We start from the raw sequence: 24,587 nt of genomic DNA, 5'->3' as shown, positions 1-24,587 counted from the left end.
GCATGTTTTTAGACCTGCCATTTTATATCTTTGTTAACCATGTAAAATCACGAGGCCCCGTATTAACAAGCTAAATAGCGGTCCTGCGAGCAAAAATAAAAGTATTTAGGCCTCATGCAGCACCCTCTTTTTTTCAACTAATGCTGCTCTTACAGTTTTTCCCCAGGATCCTCTTCTAAGCGCGTAAAAGCTTGTCAATGTTCGAACTGGAGAAACAATCATTCGTATTTTTATTTTATTTTTTACCATTCAAGTATATTTAGTGCATTTTCCCAATCAAGGCTCTAGTACATGGCGTCCCATAGGTTGAAACGCTCAAATTCGGATTCTTAGTAACCAAACAAATTGAATACTTTCAGCACTTGATGGTTTGGCTAATTATACTCAAACTGAAATGAAACTATGGTTCTTAGAAAATCATTCACGAATGTTAACCAATCAACTGCTATCATAAGTGCGAGGAAATGGAATCTATACTCTACTACAAAATTTCTGATTAATTTTTGGACCGTATTATAGATTCTCCATATCTCTTTCAAAGAGTATGCATTGCGACTTTTCTGTACATTACCAAGCAATAAATTATGTAAAGAAGTCTCGATGAATCTCAAGAGGTCAAGAAGTGAATCATATTCATTCATTCCTCCAGTAGCATCATCTGTAAGTGCCTGGCAGAATCTAAGATGCTTCCAGCCACCTTTTACATCTTTGTCATCCTATCAAATCAAATAAATTGTCACTTGATTTTGCAGGAATCAAAGATTATCTGTGCACCAGCTATGGCATACGAACCAAATTTAAAGATTGCAATCCATGAGAGAAACATGTACCTGTAAAATATTAATCGGATTACATTTATCACAGAAATCCTAGACTAGGAAACTGTAACACCTGCAAGTTCCTGTTGTGCCACAGCTGCATTAATTGCATCAATAACATCCAGTTTTCCCCTAGTAACAGCTTCATCCATTGGAGTCCGTTCATGGCTGAAAACCATCCAGTTATAGATTAGAGAATGTTTGCATACATGAGAGAAACATAGAACAAACTCCAGGCTGCAGGTTTGAATTACACACCTATTAAGAATGCCTAAACTCGCTCCTGCCAGAATCAATTTCTTAACAACCTACAGATCCCAGTATTTGTTAAAGAACCTAATCTGATGCATAACAAAACCGACATGGGAAGTGACCACGATAATTACCTCTATATGACCATTGAGACAGGCCCAATGAAGAGGCGTATTCTTCTCCTCATTAGAAGCATTGAGGTCCTGCTCAATGGATACTTCAAACATTTAATAGGTCTTAACAACACATTTAAATAGCGGGTTCAATCCAGGGACAAAGAAAACAATACAAACATCCTCCAATCCTTTACTATCTTATTAAAATGGAAGCAAAATACTATAAGCAACAAAGAAAGATGAATACTAAAGGTATCTGCTGCTCAAAGCTAGAATAGAGCAATATGACCAAGTAAATTTAAGATTAAGAAAACTTTGCAGCCAGTTTACACGCTGAAGCCATAAAAAGAGAAGTAACTTGGAATAAACATAAAAATATTCAGCTACAAATGCTTCCAGGAATTGCAATTTTGCCTTGCCCTTATGATGTTGGAGGTTTTAATCAATCAAATAAGGATCTAATGTATTTAGACCGTGTGAAAAGCCTAACATATACATCTTTGAATCAAATAGAAAGGTCCAAGCCCAAGAAGAGACCTAATAACCCCTAACATGTCATACGAAAACAAGCATAACTTCTTATTGGACTGTTGAGTTGGACTCAAATTTTTTCAGAAAATTCTACAAGCCCAGTTTTATAACAAGTCGACTGATTGTAATCAAAAGATTTCAGGAAGGCTTTCAAATGAAGCTCAGAAGAAGAAGTTTCTGTTGGTTTTATTATTTTTATGTTAAATTTTGGATTTTTTTTATTTCTTCTATTTGTTTAAAGATTCTGATTTTACTTTCTTGTAAGTGTTGGCTTCAAATATATTTAAAGGGTTGTAATCCTTTTTGAAAAGGCAAAGAATTAGGGAGAGAATTTATACAGTAATAAAACTATGGTTATGGCTCTTTTTGTTGAGACCCCTTTCTAAAATTCTATCTTCCTTGTTCTTTGACTTCTATTCTCCTTAATTCCAGCTGTGTCACCTTTCCATAGCAGCCACCTGCACTCCTCCACCCAAAACCCCAAGTCCCCCAAAACTTGAAAAGGAAAACAAGCATGGACTCTTACCACTCCTTGATTGATAAGATACTCCACAATGTCAAGATGCCCATTAGCTGCAGCCATATGGAGGGCTGCAGTTACAAATCAGTAAAGCAAAGTCAAACATCCATTAAACCAAGCAAAATTCATAAAAAAAAAGGAAGCAAATTCAAGCGATAATAAATAAAAGGATAATCAAGAATCAATAATAAACAATTTTCAAAATTTCAATTCATCAAAAAACTCCATGCCCTGCTTGGAGTGCTGCCGTTACAAATCAGTAAAGCAAAGTCAAACATCCATTAAACCATGCAAGATTCATTAAAAAAAAAAAAGCAAATTCAAGCTACAATAAAAAGATGATAATCAACAATCAATAATAAACAATTTTCAAGATCTCAATTCATCAAAAAACTTTATGCCGCTCCAGATTGTAATTTTAGATTAAAAAACCCACTGCATGTTTGAACGAAAAATTAACAGAAGTGAAATTCTTCACACTATATCTCTGGAAATCTATAACAAGGGGGAAATCGGATCAAAAAACACCTAGAAAAATGTTCAGAAAACATAAATGAAGCAATCCTGTCCCAAAGGATGCTGTGTTATTCAATCTATTCTAGAGAGCAACTTCACTGCAGATTCACTGGCAAAGGTTAGGCCTTGGCACGAAATCAAGACATGGCTGCTTAGAGATGGAACAATATTTCTAACATGCCTTCAGCTTCACTCTCAAAATTTCTGTTTCTTTGCAACTTTAACACGATAGTTTAAACTCAACACTATTCTTGCATTTTCTTTAATATAATCTCTCTCGTTATCTTATGAAAAAAATATAATGAATTGTTTGAAATACATTTTTCACAATCTAAAAAAAAAAAGGAAACAATGTTGTAACACATTACCCATGTCCGAAAAAGCTACAAATATTGATCTCCTATTGCAAGTTATTTTCCAACATTTCTACAACTAGTAACCCATTAATTGGATGCCGAATGGCATCAAGAAACAAAATGTTTTTAGAGGTGAATAAGGATTGACTATATCAGAGTTTCGGAAGGCTAATCAGAGTACATGCCTGCATGGGATGAAAGAAATTGAGTAAGTAAGCTTCTAAACAAGCAATTTACTAGACCCTTAATTATTATCTAAGAGCTCATTAACAAGAACAAAATAACAGAAGCAGGATGGAAAGTCAGAATAGAAGACAGATAAAATTGATCATAACCTGTTCTGCCCTGTGAATCTTTGGAGTCAAGAGAAACCCCAGAAGATGCTAAACTTGTGATATCCTCAAGATCATCATATCTAGCAGCCTTTGAGAAGGAAAGAAGGAAAAAAAGAAAAAGAGAGCAATGTGAAAAAAAACTGAGTTTCGCAAAAAATGAAAAATTGGGTATTGTGAGAGATACCTCAAGTAAAGCATCAACAATCTCCGGCGTTGTTTCGACTTGGTTTTGCCGCTCTGCTTGGTTTGTCGCCGTCCCCATTATCAGTTTCTAGGGTTTTCAGAGGGAGGGAGGGAGGGAGTACAGGGTTTTAGGTTTCACTCTTCTTCTTTGAGGGTTGAGAACAGGAAAGATTAGTGATTTAATTCAAAGAAAGCCCATGTTGGCATGTGGGCTACGAGCTCTATTTTCCATAGCGCACTGAATAAAGCCCATGAAGAAAAGCCAGGCAGCAGGCCTAGTGCTTGATTGGCTCCACGTGTGTGTGTGTGTGTGATATACATGTGCCACATGTACTGAGTTTATTTTTCTTAAATTCATTTATGACAATGAAGGGGATAAAACCCCTGTTCTTTTTTATTTTATTAGGTTTCGCTATTTCAATTAAATTATTGATCAGCAAGCAGAATTCGAATATCAAATTAATATATATATACATATATATGTATATATATATTCATGAAAAGTTAAATTCATTTATATAATGTAATAAAAAAACAATTTATTCAAAATAAAACTTCAAAAATCCATGTAAATCTCTCTTTGGTAGTTGTCATAGGCATAGGAAGGATATCAGAGTTTTACGCTCGCTTAGATTGCGATGGAGAAAAAGAAGAAGAAAAGAATTTGATGTGTCCGTCTTTAATTTATAATTTTATAAGATACTTTCTTCTCATTTACTTGATAATTTTATAAATACTTTGACCTAGAACAAATTTGAGGACGAAGAAGACACGTGTGCTTGGAATATGCCTCGCGTGACACGGAGGGGTCCGGTGGCACGAGTCACAACCATAGAATTTTGGAAACAAAAGAAAAAAGGAAAATACCCACCGCCATATAATATTTTCATCCACATCAAAGCACTCTCGTCTCTTCCTTGACCCTTTCGATGCGAAAGAGGGTCCTCCCTCTCCAACTCTCTCCCCCTCTCTCAATATACAGATATAGGAATCTGGATAGAATCATTCTTTAGACTGCTAGCATCTTTTTCTCTCTCTTTATCTATAAATCTCTTCCTGCATATATTCTTTAGATTATATTTTTTTTTTAGAGATTTAGATTAGTATAACAAAAAAAAAAAACACAATTTAATTTCTTGTTGTTGTAAACTTAATTTAATTAAATTGATCAAAACCATGACTTCAGTCATCAGCATCGACGGTCACCAGCCGCTTACTCCTGCCCTTCAACATCAGGTACTTTCTTTCCTGACCTCTTAGATCTACCTTTTTAAGGTCTTTGATCTTCACAGACAATTATAAAGAAATTGAAGGAAATGATGAATCCGATGATATTGTTCTTGTTTGGTAGCTGAATTCCTAGTAAATTGAAAACAGAAGGTTGGCAATTCTTGGTGACTGATTAATGAATTAATGAAAGTGCTTATTTACAGCTTGGAAAACTGATGTTTTTTTATTGTAATCAGAAACCCTTTCGGTATATTTGTCCGACTGGGGCTTGTTAGCTTGTTCTTGGTGCATGATGATTTATCGGACCTTCTTGCTTTTTGAGGGAAATGAATGGGATTTTTAAGTTATTTTTTATTTTTTTAATGGGATTTTTTGGTTTCAGGGTGAAATGGAGAGTAAAGTGGAGAGTTGCGAAAAGGCGTGTGGGAATCATGGTGGGATTTGTGCCATATGCTTGGATAAGATTGTGCTGCAGGAAACTGCTCTTGTTAAAGGTTGCGAGCATGCGTATTGGTTAGTATAGTTAATCTCTACTTTTTATTGTTTCTGCTTCTGAAACATGACTGCATTGGTTAATTTTGAAACCACTTGATTGATATGATTGGGTGACTTATCTAACATTTTGGCTTCTTGATTGGAGTCTTTTGTTGTTTTCTTTCCTTCAATTCGTGTTATTTCATCACGGAGGATGATATCCATACCTGTTTTTGTTAAGATTAAGAATGTGGAAGCTGGAAATGTGCTATGCCAGAATTCAAGTGGTTTAGATTGAGAAATGACTGTCTTTGATGCTGGTATACACTGGAATGATCTTGTGTTGAGGACAAAATGTAAAAGTGATCTAGAAACAGGTAGTAATGTGTATGTAGAAGTATTATTTTGTGGCATTTCTTCCCTGCTCCTATGTATTCATGTTTTTCCTAAGTTTATTTGTAAATAATTATCAAGAGAATGTCTTAGGAATCATATCAGCAGGTGTAGCTGATAGTTCATTTGGTTTCCACTGTGATGAGGCCATTGTGCAATTTGTTGCTGCTGGCTGCATTTTTTTAAAAATAAATTAATCGATTTCTTGCTATGTTTTGTTTGTTCTCTCAATCATCTTTGGTTTGTGAGTGGGTAGAGCTATGTATTGTCATTTATGAAAACAAAGTTCCATGGTGAAGAAGAAATTGCTTTAGTCTGGTGATCTCTGTGTGAATATGGGTGCTATGCTATCTTCTGTACCTTAGTGTTCTGCATCATTTTTTATCATGCATGACGTTATGGATTCTAATGGCTGCATGAAATTAATTGTGTGCAATGGAATTCATTTTTATTCATTTTTCATGCATATATTATTTCTTTTCATTTAACATGTTAGCTAATTTGCTACTTTTACTTTTTCTTGCTTTTCAAAGAATTTGTGATGACTTGCATCTGTGCTATAAGGTTCACACTGTGCCTCACTGTTGTGGAGTAAATTAAACTCCCTTGCTTTCATTGTCGCCTTTTGAGACCTGAGTTATAGTAGTCAGGTTGCTGGAATTAATAGAGGTATGTTTATCCTAATCTGTCTTTGCCAGCTAGTATTAGATAGTTTCCAGTCAGTTAGGTTTGTTCTCTGAATAAACCTTCCTTTTGAACATTGTTTTCATTCACATGCAAAGATGTGTACTCTTATACATTGCAATAATCCATTCATGTGCCCACTACAAGCCTTAACAGTCCCAATTTCAGAGCTTCTCCTTATGCTGAGTTCTATATGTAAATCATGTTCTAAATTTTGTCAAATCCAATCTTTAAGATCATAATTCTTACAGGCATGTATGGATGGTATATTAGTTGTCAGATTTGAGTTTAATGCTGTCTTGCATTTTATGCTCGGGCTCATTTCTGCAATTAGGTTCTAAATTTGCATTGAACCATCAAGTTTCCGCGTCTTTACATCATTTTTTGAAATTATTTGTGTACATTCATCATTTATGCCTTGTAGTTATTGTACTTTCAGCTATAATATCTGTTGAACAGAGTTTCTCCTCCAAATCCTTTATTTGTATAAATCTGCCCGTGTCCTTTTCATGCAATGTTGTTGTATTTCATTTCTTTTGAAGTGGGTTTGCTGATATGATGCTGCATGAGTTCTTGTTTTGGTGTTGAAGAATTGCAGTGATTTTTATTGATGCAAGAAACTGATTGATCCACCTAATTATGCTGTGGACATTTTTCTCATCATCATAGCTGTGTTGAGGTGTATGCTTATATGTTGTTCTCCAACTCAATAATAATTGGTTTGAAGAAGTTGAATTTTCTAGCTTCACATAACTGCTGAAGAATCATGGCTGATTATAGCATATTCCATGTACTTATTGAACCTCATGCAAGCATTGATGATATGTTGATGATTTCATTTGACATGGATAGTGTGAAGACTATTTTAACAAATTTCAATACTAAATGGCTTGTATTACTATCATTCATTGTTCTTTCTGTCCTTTGTTCTGTGCAGTGTGACATGTATCCTTCGATGGGCCACATACAGTAAGAATTCAACTTGTCCTCAGTGTAAACAGCCATTCGAATTTCTCAATGTTCACCGTTCTCTTGATGGCAGGTTGAAATCTTTTACAGAGTCATGTATTATGTTCTGAATGCGGTCAGTTAGTGGTTCATTTGATCAAAATACTTGAACTTGGCTTGTATAAGCTTAGTGAAAGTGTTGCCATTTGTTTCTCTTTTGCTGAAATGAGCCATACTTTAGGTTTAACAGATTTTTGTTTCTTTAACAGCATCCAGGATTACATGTTTGAGGAAAGTGTGTGCCTCCTCCTTCGAGCTGCATGGTTTGTGCCTTTGACCGTGGAGGATCATGAGGATTTTTATGAAGACCCAGATGATTATTATCCATATGAATATGAATATGAATATGAAGATGAGTCAGAGGATGATGATCTAGATGGAGTGTACTTGAGCAGTTCATCCAATCTTCGCATTGGAAATCGCAGGTGGGGAGATAATGGCTATGTTAGGTCAGGGCGTCAAGAAGCAAGGCCAGTGCATCGATCAAATTTCGATGACTCAGGGGCTGGCTCTTCACATGAACCTAAGAAGAAAGAGGCTGCAAAAGATAGAACAGGGAGACGGGCGAAGAGGACACTCAAGCGTGAAGCGGCTGACAAGGCTGCTGCGGCAAAACATCAGCAGCATTTGACTAGGTTGGGCCGGAAGTGATTCCATGTTCATTTCTGTTTGTTCTTCATAAGCCAGAAACAGCGAACCTGTCACCTGTACAGTATTTCCATGCTTTAACTCTGGAATAATAATGACATGGTAGTTGATTAGCATCTAGGAGAAGGGGGGTAATGTGGTGGACGATGACATGACAGTTCCATTACCCTTTCAAAATTTAACGCTACTCAATTCAACTCACAATGAATTTCATAACTTCATGTTGCAGTTGCAAACATCACGTATTTCTTTACGTTGTCATTGATTACAAGTTGACTGGGATTTGCAATACTCGAGAGAAATTTCATTGCGTTGTTTTCATGGCTGTTATGAAACTCCAGGTCGAGCTCATATTTCAAATGTTCGTTCCAGTGATTGGCATTTGGATAAATTCTGCACGATGGTTTTCATTTGTTTCTGTGGTTGTTGGTAACCAAGTTTGAAATTACGTTTCACGGAATTATTTGCAGTGATGGATCGTCGTTTCTGTTGAGGTATCTCTGAGGTTGATTAGTGCGACGAGAACCAAGAATTCCAATACCAATAATCTCAAGCGAGTGTAGAGAGGAAAGATTTCCAAAGACTGGCGAGGATGCTTTAGTTGAGCTTCCTTCATCTTCAGCGGAGACGAAGTGAGAGCCGATCTATTCTGTCGAGCTTTGAGTTTTGCTATAGCTCCTTGTCTCCGGTATGATGCCCATTAAGAGCCCATAATAATCAAGTTTTGAAATCATCATGAAAGGGCCGTGGGTGTGTAAAGTTTCAAAGTTTCTCTATTGCTTTTTTATGTTTTTTAAAAAAGAATTAATTTTTTTATTTGAAAAAAATATTAATATCAAAAATAAATTTTTAAAAATAATACATTTTCCAATAAAAAATATTTTAAAAAACAATATTTATTAAAAAAATTACTTAAAAAGTTATAATATTTTTCGGCTAATTTTTTGTCACCAATCCACCAAATATATTTCATGATATTTATGGACCACTTGATTCCATGTATATGACTCAGTGTGTCGATTTTCATGATTGATAATTTTAAAACTAGTGAAATTAATTAAATTACGTATAAATTAATTTAAATATCCATGATAATTAAAAAATATATATATTGTTCATCAATCCATCAACTCTTTAACTACCAAACTTCTACTTACCTCGGAGAACGATCGAACATAGAGGGGTCCCAGGATCAAAAAGATTCTAGCCATGCATCGTGTTCTTACTTTTTGATCACTCGATAATGCAATGCACAAGCGATTGGATGAAAGCGCCATCATGCCTACAACTTTCAAATTCCTTCGACACATAACCTTTAGGAACAAGAGAAAACAAAATTTCCATTTTCCAGTTAGGCTTAAAAAGGATTTTTTCCCCCCTCATCATTTCGGAGAAATGAAAAACATTATCACTGCACGGTCAAACTAAATTACTCCCAATTTTCTCACTTTTTTCTTACGTTAAAATTGCTGGTGGTAGTCGAAACATCCTCTCCGACAATTATGAAGAAATTAAACAATACTTCTAAACACCTCGTATAAATCATACTGATAGAATAAAGCCATTTTAAACCTTAAGGCACATACCATAATTCAGAGTCACTAAAATGGCGTCTATTACCATGTTCATAACTTCCATACTAATCTTGTTCTTTCTCGTGAACAGCAGTGCTGCACATTACAAGAACTTCTCAAACTGCAAGAAAATGACCAACCACTTTAGGAGTTGAATTTGGATGGGAAGTCAATGAACACAATGTAAGCCAAATTGACATTATCATTGGCATAACGCTAAATAATGCAGATACGATGTGGCTAGCCTGGGGTGTGGATCCACAAGACAGGCCACAGATGATTGGAACAGGAACAATCATAGGCATTATCCAACTAAAAGGGCTAATTCACTGCCCTCACCTATAATGTCACTAGTCATACTGAGCTACAACCTTCAGCAATCGATGTAGAAGTTCCAAGTATGAAATCAGATTGTGTGACAGCAGTAGACTACCTCACATTGCATGCCCCACACTAGCACTTCCTTCCATGTACAATTTTCAAGATTGATTCATGTGTGGCAAGTTGGATATGAAGTCCTAGGAACAGAAAGATACATCCCACAGATCTCTAAAATGTTGATAGTGCAGAAACAATAGACTTGAAGAATAATGGATGGGCTTAAGATGTGGGATAGCAGGAACGTCATCTAAGAATGGTAAGAAACTAAAACTAAAAATACTGATCCCAGATAGTACTAAATACATATTTATATAGCTAAATAATGTTACTTCTGATGATCAGGTTCATGCTATCTTGAACCTTGTAGGGTGGGGAACATTCTTTCCTGCTGGTGTGATAAATGAGAGATATTTCAAATATCCGTTATCATTAAAAATCATTCGGATTATGATCTTCATATCGGCTGCCAAATTATAGGCTACATTCTTGGCACAACTGGGTGGATCACTGACCTATGGCTAGGACATGCTGATATTATTCCTTGTTCACAACATTGCAAGTAAGCCTCTCAGTTATTTAATTATATATGCATGACGGTTCATGATTAAGCGCAATGCAACCGACATGTTCATGATTAATCATATATATTCAAAGAAAGCGCATGAAAGGGATGAGTATAGGAAGTGCTCATCCATTTCAGAGAATCATGCAGTGATGGGTTATCGTTTTTGTGGAGCTCTGTATCTCTGAAGTCGATTTGCGTGATGAGAACCAAGAATCCCATATCTCAAGCAGAGTAGACAGGGAAAACAATGCAAACGATTATTTTTTTCCTGAAAGCCGCGTGGCAATTATGCTTCTTTAGTCGAGCTATCTTCCTCTTTTGCAGAGATAAGTTTGAGAGCCTCAGGACTGGGCGGGGAACCTTAATGATGGGTCTAGTGAAGCCATTCTGTTGCGCCTTGAGCAACGTTGGGGCTCCTTGTGCAGTATGAGGCCCATTAAAAGGCCGAAAAAGTCAAAATTTGAAATCATCATGAAAGGGCCGTTGGGTTTGTAAATAACTAGTTTACCTCTGCTTCTTCTTCTTCAGTTTTACTTTTACAGTGATGGTATATTCCATCTATTTTTGTGTGCATTGAGTCGTGACTAAGTTTTAAAGAAGCTGATCATGGATGTATTCTTCTGAAAGAAAATGAATAAATTGGATTTTAAGCAAACATAGCATTTGAATAAAATATTTCCGCAAGAATCAAGATCATTAATATATTTTATGAATATTATGCGCCAAGTCTATTCACAATGAATAGCAAGCAGTACTTCTTCGTTATGCAATTAATCGAAATTATTGAGATTCATACCTATTTGCTATAGTAAATTAATGATAAGCATTCATTAATCTATGCCTACTTGTATTTTTTAATAATGACAACAAGGGATTTTGTCTTGGAAGTGTAATTGATAGCGAAATAAGAAGGGTTGCATTCTTAAGTCGAAGCCGGCACATCCATCCATCCATTCACTCTGATAGAGTGGTTGGGGCGGTAAAGTAAAAGTAATTGTTTTTTAAAATGTAAGAAAATCATTCTTCAAATTAGTACACTAAAATTATTTTAAAAAATTTAAAATAAATAATTTAAAATAAAAATTAATTAATTAATTTTTTCAAAAACTCCCCGCATATATCAGGAGTCCATTGATGAGAATGGACCGGGGAAAGCTTGAACCCAATTCCTACACTGATGAATGCAATTAATAGGATTTTCCTAACCCTCCCTTCAATTCCTAAGGGATGAATGCAATTAATAGGATTTTCTTAACCCTCCCTTTCCAAAAGGATATTATCTTTTTTTATTATTATTTACCTGGATGTTCAGTCAATTTGTGCGCATTCATTCTATAAGCCCAATTTGTACGTATTCATCCAACTAGATGTTCGGTCAATTTGTGCGCATTCATTCAATATTCTGTAAGCCCAATTTGTACGTATTCATCCAACATTCATTGCAAGTGAGATTCTGGTCTAGCGGTGGGAGGGGCTTGTCCCCTATCTCTGCACTTGGATACGGTTCTCACCAGACACGCCTGTCACCCCCGCGGTGTCTTATTTGCTCACTGGGCTTGCAGGATGTTCAGTGGGCCGTGGGGATTAGTCGTGGTGCGCGTAAGCTGGCCCGGACACCCCACGTAAATAAAAAAATAAAAAATAAAAAAATAAATAAATATGTAAGACATTAGAAATGACAGTATACACAGTAAAATTTAAATCCAAATAAAAAAAAAAAACAAATCCCTCTGGCCAAGAATTCAAGTGCCTCGAGATACTATCTCTTACTTCCCTGGGAGGATGATTGAGCGAAAAAATTAAGAGTCATCCATGATGTGCTTATTAACTATCGCACGACTTTTTAATCGCTTAACATAAGGCCCTACACCTGCCATTGGATGAAAGCACTTTTCCACCAACTCGCTCCATTTCAATACCTTCGACAAGTGTCCTTTCTAAACAAAGAAACTCGAGTGCCTCTTCAGACTCCATTTCGAGACGTTTACAGTGATAAAAACAAATAATTTATGTCCCCGACTTATGTTTTGTATTGAGGGAAATCTCTCCAGAAAAAATATATTCCAAAACCGAGACAATAACAAACGTGTTTCTCTTCCGAGAGAACCACTAAAAACTGATGAAAAAATTTCGTCGAAGAAAAGGAAAGAAAGAAAAAGTTCGCGTTTCTCGGGTAGAAATAGAAAGGACTTTCTCAAATCTTCGGAGAAATGAAAAACAACAATAAGACTACGCAGTCCAATTAACGTCGCCCCAATTTTCTCATTTTGCTAGTTTAAATTGCTGGTGGTAGTCAAAACATACTCCCGAGATTGCCAAGAAATAGCCAAGTTGAGGGCTTCGTTTCAAGTTTGAATCCAGCACTAACTACCATCGAGAAAGATGCTGCCCTGCGGTCATGTATCAGACTCTGTAACCGATCATGGCAATCTTCTTTTGGACGAACGAATTCTTTGTCAAAAAGTCGCTTTTTCTTTCTCCTTCTCGTGTTTTGGACAGTTTTGTCTATGAATAAGACTAATGTCTTGGGCATTGCTTATTTTGTTTTATTAAGTGTTTCTCTTGATTATTGAGTGTGTCCACACGCATCTTATCCGTGTATGTATGTTCATGAGTTAGATAAAATTTGTGAAAAAGCTTGGACGCATTAAATATGTAGCATGACAAAATAAAACCCATAATTTTAAATTTAATTGTCAAATCAAGTTTAAATTTTACCATACAATTCTATAGGCTTAATTCTGTCCATGTGTTAACTTATTTTAAATAGTTTAGATTCGAAAGACTCTCATACTAGAAGATATTGTTTTTGCTATTTTAATTATTTTTATAATTAATTTTAAATTCTGGTTATTTTTCTACTTAACTTTGAATTCTTTTGATTTTAACTTCTATATTAATATTTGGTGTGCTATTTTTTATCAAATTATTAAATTTTAAACTTTTAAAAAAATATCAACATTCTATCGAATATTTAGGTATGCAATATCTATTCCTTTATATTTACATAATAAATCACCATATATAAATTTGAAGAATTCTAATTTTTTTCCATGTTGTCAACAAATTTAGGTATGCAATATCTATTCCTTTATATATACATAGTAAATCACCATATATAAATAATTTCACTTTCATATATATGCCTATATGTCTGTCCATGGAGATAGATACTCGACTTGATTAACCAACCAAATCAAAGAATTTATTTAAAATTAGTGGAGGAGTTAGAAATTTTTTTAGTTTTTTTTAAGGGAGTGGATGAGTAGAATATCCTGAGATGAAAAAAATCTTTCATACAGGAGTATAAAAAACGCAGGCCTAGCTCACAACCGCAAATCTTCGTCAATATTAAAACAAAACTTTTTTTTTTTTTTTGAAAAAACTCATTAAATCTAAAAAACTGTTTTGAACTCGAGGACGTCCACCGGACCTCTTGGCTCCGTCACAATGTAAAAGATTCGCAATTAATGAGTTCGAAAAATGGTTTTAGGAGAAAATGAGCTTCGATTTAAAGTCATTTCCTACAATTTCCTGAAAGCATTACAATTATAATATCATTTTACAAACCTAATTTCTTGAGTAATTAAGCTTCAGCCGATCTTATTATAAATTGGGGAAATCAACTCATGATTCATACAAGATAGTCAAGTACCCGGCTGAAACTGCTTGCCACCTGAATCCAATAAATTCCAAGAGCTTTCATGTTAGATTTTAGTGGGTGTTATTAAAATGATAATTCTTTATGTGTTTTTTATTTTTAATATTAACATATTAAAACTATATGGAAATATTAATTTAATATGTTTCCAATGAAAAAAATTTAAAAACAATTAAAATAATTTATAATTTGGTAGCGTATGATATCATGGAACTTGTTGTTTTTTTAAATATATTTTATTTAAACATTCACAAAAATAATAATATTTTTTATTTTATTTTTAACAACAGCATATAAAAATATAAAAAAATAATTGTAAACTAAAAAACTCAATATTTTAAAAACTTCGGCGCTATGGATGGAGACCTGGCGTGGGAAATCAGATCATCTATAGTTCCATTCAAACTTAATTAGGCAAGCTGGTATACACGTACTAGAATTAGAGCAATCATATCATTTTAATGTTCAAGATTAGGATTGACCATGCATACATGGTGAATCAATGAAGCTTCCCCTCAAATGACTTATACTCTACAAAATGGCATTCAAGCGAAGCAGTTAAAGGATTTGAATAGTTTGCTTGAAGTGCTTTATATATATTTGATTAGTTATCCTCGTACGCTTCCCCTTGATGCCAAGGAATTCTACAAGGGTAATTAATTTGTATGCATCATATAGTTCATGAAATTTCTTATAGATGTTTTCACTAGCACCTTTTATTTATTTATGATTTTATCGGATTATGTTTTCCAACATATATTCTATAACATAAATGGAAAATTAATTAATTATAATTAAACTTGAATTAATTATGCCTTCCTGAGTCCTGACCTCTTGCGTAAATAGGGTTTGAGGGACTTTGTTTAAAAAATCTGTGCTCTCTTGGCAACTTTTTTTTCTTCCCCTTCTGGTTGCAGGTTTTGTTGCTGTAAAAATATATTTTGAGTGAGTTTTATAGTTGCTGGATCTTGGCTGGAAGTTTATCGTTTTTATTTAAATATTTGGAGGTTAATTACATTAAAATCTTTTGCATCAATTAACAGCCTTAAAAACTAATAAATGATAAAATCCACGATAACAATTTTTCTTTCATACCTTATTTTAACCCAAAGTTTTAGCAGTAAGTTCTTCTGTACCTTGTTCTATATTTATTATATACTTTCTGCTATATGCTGCTCTATTTTTTTTTTTTTAATATATTATTCTGCGTTTTACTGAACCATTTGTTACATTTTCTTCATCATGCTGGTATGGGATCACGGAGACAATTTCTTCCCATAAAGCCGTGAACGAAGTAGGGGAGGACAGAAGGGATTATTTTGTCTTAAAGCTTAGGAGAGCATCTGTAGAGGGAGATAGGTGGAGAGAGTGATAATGAAGAGTGGGGCCAAAAGGTGGGACCTCCAATTACATCAGCTGAGCACAATAGGTCCACTGGAAGTGGAAGCTGCAATGTCAAGCAAAGCAAAGCCTTCAAAAATCTCGATCCCTCACCCACCACTCGCTGTAGAAAAAGAATAGAAGAAGTGGCATGTGAAAACAAGCCACAACATCAGCAGCAGCAGCAGCAGCATCACCATCTTTTTTTGATTTTCTCTGTTGATTCTTACCTACTACCACACCTACCTCTTCGTCTTGCACAAAGCAAGCTCTTTTATTCCACTGTGAACCTCTCTCTCTCTCTCTCTGCCTGTCTCCTCTTTCTTTTCTTTTATCTCTAGTCTTTTCCTTGAATTCATGGATCGATGCTGCCAACACAAGCCAGAAGCCAGAAAGGATATAGAAACTAGAGAGAAAGGCTTCCAGTGCATTATAAGCAATCAATTAACTCTCTGAAACCTCCTTGTTTTGCTCTGTTCTGTTCTATTTTCTTCCCCTTCAAAACATTCTTCCCATTACCAAATCCGTTCACTAATCTTCTAAAACTACTTGAAAGAGTTCAGTGATACTCGTAAAGGAACAAGACCTTATCACAGATGCATAGATTGTTCTTTGAGTCAGCTCTGTTTTTGTTCTGTTCTCTCATATATAGGAGCTTTCTCGCCAAACCTGAACCAAATAGGATATAGTCTTGAAACTCCCGTGAGGCATCACATTGAAGAATTAACTTTCTTTTGATGGATTCTTTCAATGAATCAACTGGGTTCAGGTACAATCCAAATTCAAACACGATGGTCGATGCAGATGGCGATTCTGAGTTCTCCGGGATTCTTGAAATCTATGTTCATCATGCCAGGAATATTCACAACATATGTATCTATGATAACCAAGATGTTTATGCAAAATTCTCTCTAACTTATAATCCCGATGAAACCCTTTCAACTAGAATTATCAATGGAGGCGGCAAAAACCCAGAATTCAATGAAAACTTCATGATGAAACTCACTCAACTTGATGCAGTCCTCAAATGTGAAATTTGGATGCTTAGTAGAGTTAGAAATTACATGGAGGATCAGCTTCTAGGATTTGCTTTGGTCCCTATTTCACAAATTTCTGGCAAAGGAAAGGTGACTCAAGATTACAGCCTCTCCTCCACTGACCTCTTTCACTCTCCAGCTGGCACTGTCAAATTGTCTCTTTCCTTAAACACATCTTTGCCTGTTAATCCCTCAGCAACAGCTGCCAACTCGTCAATATCATCAGAGGTTGTGCTTCTTGATAGAAAGATATCGGAGGTTATTTTGGAGCCAGTTGAGTATTCGAGAATTGAATTTCCTGATATCAATGTTGTTAGAGAGAATCAGCAAATGGTCTCCGAGTATTTTGATGGCATGGGTTCCAGGCCTGGCTCTTTTCTTTACCTTGGTGCCTCTCCACAACCTGCTGTTCATGACTATGAAATGACAACAAATTCCTCCGAGGAAAATCAAGGAGGTTCAGGTTCTCCTAATGGCAGCATCCAAAACTCCAGTTTCTTGAGCTCTACGACAACAAGCCTGAGCGATGACAGAAATTCCTCCGATTCAGTTGAGAGAAAGATTCGTTTAGGTGGTCAATCATCAAACTCTCTTAACGTTTTGATCACCACAGAGGCTAATCATAACTCCTGCGCTTGCCCTGACACTCCAACTTCAAAAAAGGGAAATGAAGTCCGAGATGAAAAGGAATCAAATTTTACAAACAAGGAGGAGGAGAGCAATAAGGAAGGAAACATGAGTTCTATTAAATTTGGTCAAGTATTTTCAGCTCCACTAGGAAACATCAATCTTGAGGCCGAGCAGTCTGCAATGCAGCAGCAAATAGTAGACATGTACATGAGGAGCATGCAACAATTCACAGAATCTTTGGCCAAGATGAAGCTACCTATGGATCTTGACAAACCGGAACCTGAGGACCGCGGTGACGTGATTCAAAGTCACAGAAATGAACCAGAGCTTGAGAAGAAGAAAAAGGACGGAGGTCGAGTGTTTTATGGTAGCCGGGCATTCTTCTAGTCAATAATCCTTGCCGCTGCGCATGTTACCTAGGTTTGTTCCACCAGGAAATGAAGTTTAATTTATCGGCTACTTCAGTGGTGTTTATGACTCAAATCAATAACCTTAGTGTTGTTTAACCTTTCTTGTTTATCACTACAATTTCTTCTAATATGTTACATGTTTCAAATTATGCAAGAATAAATGTGTCCGTATTGAAGAATCGCCGAAGACTTGTATGTTGTAGAAGGGGATCTTGAATCCTCTATAGCATCTGTACTATTTGCAGCTTGTGAACACAGAATTTTATTTGTAAGATTACATATATAGAAAGTGGTATGATATTCTGGGAAATGCCAGCCTTGCATGACAAGCAGGCCTGTGTTTCAAGTCATTAAATATTTTTGTATCTTAGATAAGATCGATTGTGGCTGCATGACAAGCAGGCCTGTGCATCAATCTGCTTGTCCCCGCTCGCAGCTATTCAGTTCTTCTTTATACATCTAGTTTGTGATAAGGTTAATTTTGATGGGTTTTTTTTCATTTCTCAGCTTCTCATCAACAACAAGTATGAGCTTTTGCATGTTTTAATTTATTTTTTGAATTTTAAATACTGTTAAAAGAAATCTCTTTTGGAGTTTCTTCGACCTGCAGGAGATAAATTTAGAAAGGAGACTATTTTGTTGCCCCGCGCTATAATGTAGGAAAGAGCAATTTTTTTTCTCAAAGTAAAAAAACAAGTGAGAGCATTGTTAATTTTTTTTAACATTAAAAAAATTTAAATTTTATTTTTTAAAATTAAACATTAATTTAAATCAAAATTTATTATTAAATCATGAGAACTCTATATAAATATCAAACTTAATTCAAAGTCAACTTAATATTAAAGAATCAAATTAAAAAAAAAATCAAGTGAAAAAAAAAAGAAGAAGAAGCATTGTGGGTATATATTGCAATCAACATTTGATTGTGTTTCCTCCCAAGTTGCTTTTTTATTATTTTTTTAATAATTTTTTCATTTCACATTATCTCACATATTCATCATTTTAAATATCATTTCATGATTTACCGAGCATAAATTCTTTTTAAAACAAACTATAATTATTGTTAAAAATAAAAATTAAATTTGACATAGAAAACATTAAAAGCGTTAGGTGTAGAAACTAAGAAGATGAGAAAGAAAAGAAAGTGAAAAAAAAAAAAGATTGTTGAAGCCAAATCAAAGGTAATTTGTCTTCATGCGCCACTGAGCAAAAGGCCCTCGTCATGATAACTCCATTGGTTAAATTTGTGGTCGTGTTTAGAGCTTGTAACCACTGTATGCGTCGTCATAGTTTTGCGACCTTTTCGAGTTATTGGCACACATTTTCCATGCAACAATTCAATCCATTTCCTAATTTGAAAAAAAAAAGAATTGAATATTTGTTTTAGTTTTAAATCTAGTACTTAAAGTTTTAGTTATTTTAAATTCATAATATTGAATTTTATTGTGTCTAATGAAGTATTAATTGAGCATGATAGTTTTTTTTAAATATCTTGAAAGCCTCATATCAAGTTAAATATAACAAATCATCAAATTCAAAGATAAATTAATTTATTGTTAAATAATAAAATTAAAATAAAATAAAAAATTTAAGGGTGAATTTTTTTAAAAAAAAAAGAGTGAAAAAATAATAATCAAGCATTAACACCATAATTTTTTCTCAACATTTTGAGAATCTCATAACAAAATTTGAGATGTATCACTATAAATATTTACATAAGATTTTAGTTTTTTAATATGTGAGTTTTTTTTATTATTATCAAACAAATCAAATTAATATTTTTAGTTGGTAGATCTCGATTGAGAATTTATAAAAGATTAAGTTTATTATTTTTATTAAAATAATATTAATTTAATTTAATGTTTTTTAATTTTATCAGGTCAAGATTGACCGCTAAGTCATTAACATTTTTAAATCTCAACTTGTAAAAGATGATAATTAACGTGACATCAATTTTTTATATGAACCTCTTGTATTAAAGTTCTATTTATTATTTAACTTCGCAATTTGTCATAATCTAGTCGTTGGGCGGTATAAAGAAATTTAAAAGGCCCCTTTTCTTATATTAGCAAAAAAAATGATTATAAATGTGTTAAAAACAATGTTTACATCATTACCATTTATCTAAAGTTTCTACTACAATTTAAGCTCGTTAACTCTTCATACTTCAAAGAGACGCGTACGTATTGTGGATATAATGTACAGATGGAACCTGTACGAATTCTGCCATAGCAAAACAGCTTCTTCTTCTTCTTCTTCTTCCTGGATTTCATACAAAGAAGGGAGTATAGGCATGGAAACACGTCCGTCCTCCATAAGGATAGTTTCCTGAAACTCATACTTGACCATATTGGCTAAGCAATGAGTCGTAATTCTACTGTGTTTCTCTCCTGCTACAGATAAATTCCTGAGAATTGGATGCTAAAAGTAGACCATCCTCGCAACACAGACAGATAATCATTATCCGGCCTGCACTTTGATAAGAGATTGACAACCTGAAGACAGTCATCAAGTATTATATATAGGAGATTGGCCTGCCGGCCCCGCCTCCTTAGTTTGCTGAGAGGAGACACGATACAATATTTGTAGCTCTAGTTTTTTTTTAATGCAAATCAGGGCGTAATGCTCTATAGAACTAAATTAAATATGTTAATACGAAAGCAAATATAAACCCATAGGGATTCACTAATAATTGAACAATAGTGAATAATTGAATTAAATTAAGCTCTAGTTTCTTCAATAGTTGTACGAGTCACCTACAATAACTTGTCCACAGCTATTGAACAATAACGTTTCTTCAATAGTTTCTTCAATGATTGAACAATAACGTCTGTTCCACAGCTAAAGCGCTGTTTCTTGATCGCAAGAAAGATTTATCAAATGAATTCATGAAACTCGAGAATTTGTATACAAAACAAATTGAAAAAAAGAAGAAGAAAGATTTAAACCAAGTTAATTATAAGCCGAGTTATAAAATTAATATATATATATAATAAATTATAAAATATAATTTTCAATCAATAATAATTTTTTTAAAAAATTAATCTAAACAAAAAAATATAATAAAACAACTCAGTTAATATAAGTAATCCATTAAACTTGTAATATAAATATAAAATTAAAATGACTATATAACAAATAAAGACAATCGAATCATAAATCTCAATATCTATTAAACATAATGCTAAAAAAAAAAGAATCCTTGCAATAATAAAAGCGTCATCATTTTAGTTTGTTTTCTAAGTTAATTAATACATCTTGCTTAGTGGTCACGTATTTCTAGCACTCATCAATGCTAGTACGTAATCCTTAGAAGCATCTCAGAATCACCGGCAGTTTTTATTAATAATCAAAGTGGCTAGAAATTTGACTTTCTCTTTAAACTCTTTTTTTTATGTTGAGGTCTAATGTGGTATATAATTGTTTTATAGCTCTTAACCCTTCTTCTTCTTTCTTAATAAAATGCTATTAACTCTGTTCTTTCATATGACCTATGCCCCTTTATTTTCCATACCAGAGTCAATAACCCTAACATTAACCCTAATAATAACCCTAATAAGAAGAAGAAGAAGAAGAAGAATTGAGGATACCCTCATGTTATAAGCTGGAGTAGTGATTTGCTGGATTCATGCATGCAAATAGATGATGGAGATATTCTTGCTAAAGCCACAAAATTTCAAAATTTCTTGGTGGATATCATTGTAATGGTGGGGCAGATTAGACCATTTTTCCACACATTGTGCATATTCTTCAAAATAAATAAACAAGGCACGTTTAAAAAGGGTCCTATGAGACTTGGAAATGGTAGGAATCCAAGGTGCCACTTGTATATTCCACTGTGATATATATAGGGTTCATTTGTTTGTCTGCACACCCGTAATAGTCCTCTTACTCTGAATGTTGGTGTGTTTTTATTTATTTATTTAATTAATAAACTGCACCTAACTCCTACAACCCTTAGCCATCAAGCTTCCTTCCCCTCATGATTAGAGAGGTGATTAATTCCAAACATGCTTGACCATTCTTTTGGTTTTTAACTATTGCTATTAACCAGCGATAATCCTAGAAAAATTATGTTTTTAATTACGACGAGAATTTTATTGCTTTCATGAGCAGACTTGGAAATGCATTACTTCAATCAACAGTGTTCAAAAAATCTGAAGTAACACAGTATTACTATTTACAAGCATGCTAACAGATTTTTTAAAATAAATATATTAAAATAAATTTTTTAATTTTTTAAAAAATATTCTTAGCATCAACACACTAAAACATTTTAAAAATAAATAATAAATAAAAAAATTTTCATCCCTATCTATTTAAGCCACGATGCCATATTGGGCTTGATAAAAGAAAACGTAGAGAAACAATAGTGTCGTTCTCTGTAAATAAATAATAAATAAATAAATTTTCATCCTTATCTATTTAAGCCACGATTCCATATTGGGCTTGATAGCAGAAAAAGTAGAGAAACAATAGTGTCGTTCTCTGTAGCTGCATGGTCCTGGTGTCTTGGATGCCCAGCTTAGCTTTTAGGCTAGATCTTAAGGCTTGATTCGTGGCCCTGGAGAGTTATTGATCAGCCCATCTAACCATTTTTTTAACTAATTTTATTTAATTACAAAAATATCAATAAAAACATAGTTTGCAAATTATGTCGTTAAGATAGTATCCAAGCATGAAAAAAAACCCATCAATATTTGTATCACGTCATCACTCTTTCTAAGCCATAAAAAGAGAAACATAGAGGATATGATTGCATTAAATATAATTCCTAGAACTAAAAAGTTTTCTTTGTATCTATTTCTTTTATAAATAAACTCAAATAATAACTAATAAAATATTATTAATTATTTCTTGAACATTTGTCCATCATTACTCCTATATATTTTATAGTGGAGGTAAAAATAAAATTATATATATATATATGAACACTAACTATCATCACTCCAAAGAATGCTAAATGTTGCAAATTCGATGCCCGAATAAGTGTGTTGAGTTTTGCAGAAGATTGGATTGTAGAATTCACTGTATAATTCATAAAATGAAATTCAAAGGAGTTTCATAAATCCAGTAATCCAGAATAGTATATAAAATTTATAAAGTGAGCCAAATTGTTTTTAAAAATTCGTAAAAAACCTGAACTTCGTATCTAGTTTACTTAATTTGTATGTATTTTTTAATTGATATTTATGTAAAACGTCAAATACTGTATAATATTTAAATCTTTATCTTATTTTAAAGTTGTTATTTAAAAGTACTTTTTATTTAGAAATACATGGAAATAATTTATTTTTTATTTTTAAAATTTAAAATTTTATTTTTTTAACATTAGCACATCAAAGTAATAATCAAAAACCTCAAAAAATTTAAAGCAAAAATGATAATTTTTTTTAAAAAGGAACAAATAGTGTCTAAATATTTATAAATGTCAACTTCGCATGTTTTAACTAGTGGGTTTGGAAGCATTTTGATGGTTATTTGGTTTCGTTGTGATGAAGACCCGGACAATAAATCTAATTAATTGTTTTAAAAAGAAGAAAAAGAAGAAGCAGAAGACAGAATATAATGCCGGACAATAAATCTAATTAATTGTTTTTTTTTTTTTAAAGAAGAAGCAGAAGACAGAATATAATGAAAAGAGAATGAGATATTTCATAGATTTGTGAAACATGAACGAACATAAAATGTAAAAAATACTAAAAAAATACAACTGAATAAAATATGATTTATGTATTACTTTTTTTCTAGAAAGATAACAAACAACACCTAAATTCTTGTCTTTCTAGATTCATCAATTATCATATTCTACATTGTAAATAAAAATCTTTCTATTTTACCTTTATATTTTAAAAATATTTCTATTTTATGTTTTATGATTAAATAATATCAATAAACTATATTAATCTAATAATTTAAATTGTTAGGTAAGATTTCAGGATATGATTTATATTATTTTCCAACACACCTTATCAAGTGGAAGCCGCTTGAATTTACAACTTGCACATGCTCTTTTTTTTTTTGGATTTTAGAAAACCCTACTTTTCAGAAAGCGTACTTTGTGGGACTAGATAAGTAAGTAAAACTTCAGCTGTCCCAAATTCTTACAAGAGGTGTATGCTTTGATTCGAACTAGACCTGCTGTGCAAATCTCAAACCCTTTACATCACGCTATGCTTACTGGGAACAATGCTCATTTTACATTGTGTTTAATTTTTATCAAATAAATAGAGATGGTAAGATTCGAACTCATGATTGCTTAGTCATCAAAGCTCTGGTACCATATCAAAAAACTATCTCAACCTAGTAGTTTAAGCTATCAAGTAAGGTTTTAGAATATAATTTATATTATTTTCTAACAAATACTTATAAAAAAATTATTTTGCTCTTATTTATTATTCCTCCCAAGTCCTTATAAATGCTGTAATGTCTCTCAAAAATCAAATTTTAAAAAACAGGTTATATAGTAGTTAGAGCTAAAATTGGAACTGTAAAAAAAAATTAGAAAAGTAACATTGTGAATTTTAAAACTATAAAAATATGCGCGAAGCATTGAAAAGTCAAAATAAGTTTTGTCCTTAAAAAAAATCCTCTTAGTAGCATCTCTCCCTATCTTGGCTGGAAATAAAATTCTCTAAACGTAGCAGTATCTCTCTCTACCCTCGCGGGAAATAACCACGCTGATGATGGTTTACACCATAGTTATTGATCATGGTTTCGGGGTTGTTCTGATAAAATGTGAGATTTTAATATTTTAAATAATTTTTTTTTTAAAATAATACATATGAACATGAATGTATGCTGTTAAAAAAAATAGGAAGAATGAAATGTAATATAGTTATTTTATTTTTAAAAATAAAAAAATATTTTATGTAAACGTATGTT

The 24,587-nt window shown here is 33.3% G+C and overlaps 3 protein-coding genes across 3 annotated transcripts; 2 read left to right on the top strand and 1 right to left on the bottom strand.

Moving 5' to 3' along the window:
- Nucleotides 1–381: 381 nt before the first annotated feature.
- LOC105114311 (ankyrin repeat-containing protein P16F5.05c-like) lies at nt 382–3,796 on the bottom strand. Its single transcript, XM_011010826.1, has 7 exons — nt 3,629–3,796; nt 3,445–3,532; nt 2,244–2,308; nt 1,205–1,273; nt 1,077–1,126; nt 831–986; nt 382–716 (listed from the first exon to the last, which is right to left on the bottom strand). Exons 1-6 carry the CDS (start codon nt 3,704–3,706, stop codon nt 875–877), a joined length of 462 nt encoding a protein of 153 aa, XP_011009128.1. The 5' UTR covers nt 3,707–3,796; the 3' UTR covers nt 382–716; nt 831–874.
- A 707-nt stretch (nt 3,797–4,503) lies between these two features.
- Nucleotides 4,504–8,355, top strand: LOC105114310 (uncharacterized). Its single transcript, XM_011010825.1, has 4 exons — nt 4,504–4,863; nt 5,240–5,370; nt 7,346–7,450; nt 7,626–8,355. Exons 1-4 carry the CDS (start codon nt 4,804–4,806, stop codon nt 8,065–8,067), a joined length of 738 nt encoding a protein of 245 aa, XP_011009127.1. The 5' UTR covers nt 4,504–4,803; the 3' UTR covers nt 8,068–8,355.
- Nucleotides 8,356–15,708: 7,353 nt separating this feature from the next.
- Nucleotides 15,709–18,141, top strand: LOC105114309 (uncharacterized). The gene has a single exon (XM_011010824.1). The coding sequence runs from the start codon at nt 16,363–16,365 to the stop codon at nt 17,677–17,679; it is 1,317 nt and encodes a 438-aa protein (XP_011009126.1). The 5' UTR covers nt 15,709–16,362; the 3' UTR covers nt 17,680–18,141.
- The last annotated feature ends 6,446 nt before the right edge of the window (nt 18,142–24,587 follow it).

This window comes from Populus euphratica, unplaced genomic scaffold, assembly GCF_000495115.2.
Source record: "Populus euphratica unplaced genomic scaffold, PopEup_1.0 scaffold511.1, whole genome shotgun sequence".
Lineage (NCBI taxonomy): Eukaryota > Viridiplantae > Streptophyta > Magnoliopsida > Malpighiales > Salicaceae > Populus > Populus euphratica.
The sequence above is the reverse complement of the archived record's forward strand: the minus strand, read 5'-3'. Positions and strand labels throughout refer to the sequence as shown.

Excerpts from the sequence above, each read along its gene's own strand:
- LOC105114311 (XM_011010826.1), bottom strand. The coding sequence starts at position 3,706 with ATGGGGACGGCGACAAACCAAGCAGAGCGGCAAAACCAAGTCGAAACA. Across the intron at positions 3,533-3,628 it reads TTGTTGATGCTTTACTTGAG|GCTGCTAGATATGATGATCT; the intron begins GTATCTCTCACA and ends TCCTTCTCAAAG. Across the intron at positions 1,274-2,243 it reads ATCTTATCAATCAAGGAGTG|GACCTCAATGCTTCTAATGA; the intron begins GTAAGAGTCCAT and ends TCCATTGAGCAG.
- LOC105114310 (XM_011010825.1), top strand. The coding sequence starts at position 4,804 with ATGACTTCAGTCATCAGCATCGACGGTCACCAGCCGCTTACTCCTGCC. Across the intron at positions 4,864-5,239 it reads CTCCTGCCCTTCAACATCAG|GGTGAAATGGAGAGTAAAGT; the intron begins GTACTTTCTTTC and ends TTTTGGTTTCAG. Across the intron at positions 7,451-7,625 it reads CACCGTTCTCTTGATGGCAG|CATCCAGGATTACATGTTTG; the intron begins GTTGAAATCTTT and ends TTTCTTTAACAG.
- LOC105114309 (XM_011010824.1), top strand. The coding sequence starts at position 16,363 with ATGGATTCTTTCAATGAATCAACTGGGTTCAGGTACAATCCAAATTCA.